Source organism: Etheostoma spectabile, chromosome 18, assembly GCF_008692095.1.
Source record: "Etheostoma spectabile isolate EspeVRDwgs_2016 chromosome 18, UIUC_Espe_1.0, whole genome shotgun sequence".
Taxonomy (NCBI): domain Eukaryota; kingdom Metazoa; phylum Chordata; class Actinopteri; order Perciformes; family Percidae; genus Etheostoma; species Etheostoma spectabile.
The window spans coordinates 3,923,694-3,930,164 of record NC_045750.1 but is presented as its reverse complement, the minus strand read 5'-3'; the positions used below and the strand labels follow the sequence as shown (position 1 = coordinate 3,930,164).

The window sequence follows — 6,471 nt, the reverse complement described above, 5'->3', positions numbered from 1 at the left end:
CTTTCAAACGAGCAAAGTGGCAGTTGGTCAAGGCCACACCCCCAGCTTCCACCTTGCCCCCCCTCTCTCCTCCTCCAGAGCTACAGACTCAGACATGGCAATACTAAGGAAAGCTCATTGTGGGACTAGTGGCTAGAATTCTGCACCAAGGCTGAATTATGAGAATAAGACTTCAGATACAGTATTAGGGACCACTAAGGTCTATATAAAAGAGACTTCAGATACAGTATTAGGGACCACTAAGGTCTATATAAAAGAGACTTCAGATACAGTATTAGGGGACCACTAAGGTCTATATAAAAGAGACTTCAGATACAGTATTAGGGGACCACTAAGGTCTATATAAAAGAGACTTCAGATACAGTATTAGGGGACCACTAAGGTCTATATAAAAGAGACTTCAGATACTGTACTAGGGGACCACTAAGGTCTATAAAAGAGACTTCAGATACAGTATTAGGGGACCACTGAGGTCTATATAAAAGAGACTTCAGATACAGTATTAGGGGACCACTAGGTCTATATAAAAGAGACTTCAGATACAGTATTAGGGGACCACTACGGTCTATATAAAGAGACTTCAGATACAGTATTAGGGGACCACTAAGGTCTATATAAAAGAGACTTCAGATACAGTATTAGGGACCACTAAGGTCTATATAAAAGTGACTTCAGATACAGTATTAGGGACCACTAAGGTCTATATAAAAGAGACTTCAGATACAGTATTAGGGGACCACTAAGGTCTATAAAAGAGACTTCAGATACGTTTCACCTGTTCCACTGTTTCCATTCCACCTGTTTCACTGTTTACACGTTTAGGCCACTAGTTTTACAACTGTTTCAATACTGTTTATGCCCCCACGTTCTATTTTACACTTTTCTACTGTTTACTTTTCCACTGTTCCTTTACACTGGTTCTATGACGACCTTTCCCACCGTTTCTACCGTTTACTGTTTCCGGTTCCGTTTCCCACCTGTTCTAACCTTTCCACAGTTTCTACTGTTTTACAGTGTCCACCTGTTCCTGTTTACACCTGTCTTCTACATGTTACACCTGTTGTACTGTTTCCACCGTTTCTACAGTTTACACCTGTTTCTACATGTTCCCGTCTTCTACTGTTTACACCTGTTTCTACCTTTTCCACCTGTTTCTACATGTTTACACCTGTTTCTACAGTTTACACCTGTTTCTACCTGTTTCCACCTGTTTCTACATACCTGTTTCCCCTGTTTTACTGTTTACACCGTTTCCCCCGTCCCCTGTTACCCACCTATTTTTACCCGTTTCCAACTGTTTCTACCTGTTTCCACCTGTTTCCCAGCCCTTGTGTCACCTGACCCGTTACCCTGTGTATTTAGTCTTTGTGTTCCTCCTGTCCTGTGTTCATTAATTCCTGTTCAGTTTATTCTTATGTAAGGTTTAGAAGTGGAGTTAATTTGGATTGGAAAGCTGTAAGAGTCAGAATTTAATATAATTTATATTTGAGTTAATTTACTAGAAATGTATTTACAATGTTTAGTCAGTTAATCATTTCCATATTTATGTTACACAATTATTAATTACATATTTACATAACAGTCAGGGTGTTCAGTTGAATCTGCCTCTCTGATTCCCTCACGTTTACCTCAGTTCCCGCTTCTGATTGGTTAGTTCAGTCATGTGGAAGAAGGGGAACGAGGAAGTGTTGTTGCCACGAGTTTGTTCAGTAAGGTACAACTGTGAATGAAAGTACCACCTGAGAAAGTCATCCGTCTCCATCCTGCTGTCTATTCTCATAAAGAGTGATCCTCCACCATACATCTTATCATATCATATCATATGTCACTGGATTGCTTAACGCAGTTCTGTATTCTGCCTGTTCCTGTTTTTAGGATTTTGCCATTAACCCTTTGAACGCCGCACTGCCCGCTGTCTCTGCCTTAAGGTCCAACCATAGACCGTTAGGGTCCAACACATTCAGTGTGAGGAAGTAGATGCTGTGTTTATGTTTCAGACGCCAGTGTGAGGCCGAGAGAGAGTCACGATGGATCAGACCAGATGGGTTGGAATGTCTTTATTTCTGATGCTGCTGCTCCAGTTTGCAGGTAAGAGAAGACAGTTTTTGTTTTTTTGTGACGTGCCCAGCTAAGAATGTTTGGTTCCCTGAACGTTAATCGGAAAGTTTCCATAATGTTCTGGGAACATTCCCATAACTTTGCAACCTTTAGAGAACGTAAAGGGAACGTTCTCCTAACGTTCTCAGAACATTTCCATAACTTTGCAACCTTTATAGAACGTTAAGGGAACGTTAGGAGAACGTTAACGTTCTCAGAACGTTAAGGGAACGTTCTCCTAACGTTCTCAGAACATTTCCATAACTTTGCAACCTTTATAGAACGTTAAGGGAACGTTCTCCTAACGTTCTGGGAACCTTCGCTGTAACCAAAAAGTAACTTTCCCAGAACGTTGAGCAAACTTTACGATCAACCAAAACACCAAACCTAATCTTCAGGGAACGTTCCCCTAACCTTTAAAAAACTAACGCCCATATCATTAGTGCGCGTGCGTGTGTGTGCGAGCGGGTGTGTGCGCGCGTGTGTGTGTGTGTAAGTATGCATTAGCAGGAATTAATTATATTATTATATTAGCAAGAATGAATGAACAGGAAAACTTAATGGGATTTCAAACTTTAATTTACAAACAATAAACAAAATACAAAAAAAGATAAAGGATGTAGAGTGCAAATGTAGTGCAAGATGCATAGTGATATGAAGTATGTAATGTGGGTAATGAATGTGCAAAATAAATCGCTTTAATAAAAAGTAAAAAAAATCAACAAAAGCTAACGTTCCTGAAAGGTTCTGTGTTAGTGGGGTGGCGAGTTTAGTGAACTAATGGAAATCAAACACAAGCCACCTTTCCAAACTTATCTGAAATGATCGTCACACTAACTATGAACATAACGGTCCTTTGTGTATTTTAATTCATCCCATTTCTTAATTATTTTCAACAGCCGCTCGGAAATTTTTTGGCCCTATTGTCGCAGTTGGCGATGAAGTCACGTTGTCTTGTGAGAATGGGATGGATGATCCGGATCCGTGTGAAGGTGTCATCTGGTTCTTTGTTAGTCCAAGAAACCAAGGACAGACGCTGTTTGAAGACAAGCAGATTCGAGCTAAACCGGACCGCCTCAGCGTTACGGAGAACTGTTCTCTGGTCATTAAGAACATCCAACGTGACGATGTCGGGCGTTACGATTGCGGCCACTTCAGATCAGGGAAACTGCATGGTGAAGACACAGTGACTGTTCTGCATGTTGTTACCAGTGAGTATTTACATCATGTCTTCAAACTGGTTTTTAGAACAATATATTAAAACATTACAATAATTATGATTATGTGAGATGAGATTTATTTTGGGAATATTTAGTTAACAAATGACTGTTTGTAGAGTTACTGAAATAAGTAATATGTCCATCAGTTGTAGCTTCATAGTGTATTCTATTCCTTGATTTAACAACGGAGCTATCTAACATGTAGGCTTACCCTGGTTGGCGGAGGGATACGATGAGACGCTGAAGCATGTTTGTTAGGAGTCTCGAGTTGTTCTATGCTGAGGGAAAGTGTCGTTAAAGAAATGGACCAAGTTACACAGTGGAAGCTGTCTCCGTGCTCTTACTCTATCCACGCCCCGAAAGTACTTGTACATCATCACGACGAGTTAATAGTTCACAAGCAAACATTCCCTAGCGTTACAATTACATTGATGAAGTTCTTTTTACTCTTGTTGTCTTTCTCTCGACATCTTCTCCAGTGACTGAACAGCAGAAGGATGACGAGGTCACCTTGGTCTGCTCGGTGTCGGCATATTCTTCTAATTGTTACCACACCGTGAGCTGGCGCTATGGTGAGACTGATGTGGGGGCAACACGGAGTTCCTGTTCAGCCACTGTAGCCATTTTCACACCATCTCGCCTTAGGCCGAAGTATTCCGAGTTACTGAAATGTAAAGTGACTCCCAGTGACAGTGAAACCGCGCACCTGTTCCCCTTCATCCGTCCTTAGTCCTCCAGTGAGAAACCAGGTGAGAATATGAAGAGCTGTTTCAAATCCACTTCATGGATAATTACACTAAGTATTTGTTTAGATCTGAAGTTTTAATATTTCTACAGTCCGTATTTTTTTGTGTGTACAAAAGTGTATATTTCTGATCAGTTGTGTTGTGTTCAAGGTGACGTTGCAACAACTACATTATCTCCACCTGCAAAGGACTCAGCCTAGACAACAGGAAATAAATGACATCAGAAGAGACAACACAACATCTGAAAACAACAATTACACACCAGAAGGTAGCGGGATGATGAAGGTACAGTGACCTATGAAAACGTTGCAATCTTCTATCTCTGTCTGACTCCACTGATCATCATATTTTACATGAGTAGATAACAAAATGATACGTTGATGGATGACTGAATGGGTTTTCTGTGCCGAGCTGTTTCTATTTTAGTCTGAGCTGGACAAAGAGACACAATATTCATATCATTCTAGTCGTTTATTCTGTACATCTTGTCTTAGTTTAGCATTATTGTACTTACACCTATTACTATATTTTATACTTATACTGCTGCACATGTCTTATATTAGCAATAACCTGCTCTATATATTTTATACTTATACTGCTGCACATGTCTTATATTAGCAATAACCTGCTCTATATATTTTATACTTATACCTGTGCTGCCGACTGTTATTGCTGCACATGTCCATTCTTTATATAGCGTTTTCATATCTTCCCCCTACTGTTTATTCTATATATTATGTAATACTATATGTGCATTACTCTGCATGTTTTATTATTTCACTTGAAATGCATGTCATGGTCTCAGTACCTGTACTCTGTGCAACAACAATGAAATATAATCGTTTTCCACATTTTCCTCTGGTTTCAAAATGTGTGAGTTTGAGATTGACTGTTTTTTTTAAAGCTGCAACAGTTTTGCCCCTCAGTATACAGAGGAAGTGATTTCGATCAACTTTCATTTCCACATATGGCCAGGGAAAACAGGCAACAAGGGAAGGACCCAAAAGCAGGCACGCAGGATCAGTTTAGTACCTTAATGGGGAAGTTGCACAAGCTTTGGTGTCATGAGTGAGCCAATGGTCAAAACCAAGAGAGCAAACATATCAAAGAGTTAACAAGCAAAAAAATCAAAAAGTCCAAGGATCAGGGTATTGGGGGTACGGCCGGACCTCTGTAGGGGGGTTAGGGGGTATCCTCCCCTGGCACCCTTCTTTTAGATAGGTCTGTCACTGCAAGACAACTCTATTGCCTCAGGGTCAGCCCAATGGTCCCACAGCCCAGTGTTCCCACAGCCCTATGGTCCCACAGCCCTATGGTCCCACAGCCCAGTGTTCCCACAGCCCTATGGTCCCACAGCCCTATGGTCCCACAGCCCTATGGTCCCACAGCCCAATGGTCCCACAGCCCAGTGTTCCCACAGCCCTATGGTCCCACAGCCCAATGGTCCCACAGCCCAATGGTCCCACAGCCCAGTGTTCCCACAGCCCAGTGTTCCCACAGCCCAGTGTTCCCACAGCCCAATGGTCCCACAGCCCTATGTTCCCACAGCCCAGTGGTCCCACAGCCCAATGGTCCCACAGCCCTATGTTCCCACAGCCCTATGGTCCCACAGCCCTATGGTCCCACAGCCCAGTGTTCCCACAGCCCAGTGTTCCCACAGCCCAATGGTCCCACAGCCCAGTGTTCCCATAGCCCTATGGTCCCACAGCCCAGTGTTCCCACAGCCCAATGGTCCCACAGCCCTATGGTCCCACAGCCCAGTAGTCCCACAGCCCTAAACATTTGTTTTCATTGAAAAGTAGGCCCTGTTTTCCCACATTGCTAAGATTCTTTTTAAAATTAGGCCCTTTGTGAGGGTTAGGGTTACATTCCTTCTGTAGTCCATTGCTACTGGATAATAGCTGGGGTGTAATTGGCAACCAAACTCGGAGAAAGAGGGATCAAATCTGATGCAACTTTATGAAAAGTGGAAACATAGGGCCTAATTTTAAAATCTTATAAATGTTGGAACACAGCCTCGACCTGAAATGTACAAGTAAAATTAGAGTGAGGGTAACGAGTAGAGTAACAACAGTAAACGTTACCCCCCTCCCCCCCCACCTACTCCTCAGAACAGTTGGACTAAAGGTGGATCTGGTTGAGATTTAAAATCAGCGTCAATGCCATCACTTCTTGGCACCGTTTGAGACAGAGAGAGACAACCTGGGAGACGTCTACCATGTCTGTCCCACAGATGGCCTGGCCCCGCTATCCCTCTGTCCCCTGGCTGGACCAGCGCTCCGCTGGACGCCACGCTGGTGCCAAATCACCCAAAATCGCAATCTCACACACACACACACACACACACACACACACTCACACTCACACATACACATACACATACACATACACACACACACACACACACA

At 42.6% G+C, this 6,471-nt stretch overlaps 1 protein-coding gene across 1 annotated transcript; it reads left to right on the top strand.

The window, feature by feature from the left end:
- The first annotated feature begins 1,696 nt into the window (after window positions 1-1,696).
- Window positions 1,697-4,922, top strand: LOC116706819 (uncharacterized). The gene is made up of 4 exons (XM_032543860.1): window positions 1,697-2,088; window positions 2,997-3,308; window positions 3,797-4,066; window positions 4,214-4,922. The coding sequence occupies exons 1-3, from the start codon at window positions 2,028-2,030 to the stop codon at window positions 4,045-4,047; spliced, it is 624 nt and encodes a 207-aa protein (XP_032399751.1). The 5' UTR covers window positions 1,697-2,027; the 3' UTR covers window positions 4,048-4,066; window positions 4,214-4,922.
- Window positions 4,923-6,471: the final 1,549 nt, after the last annotated feature.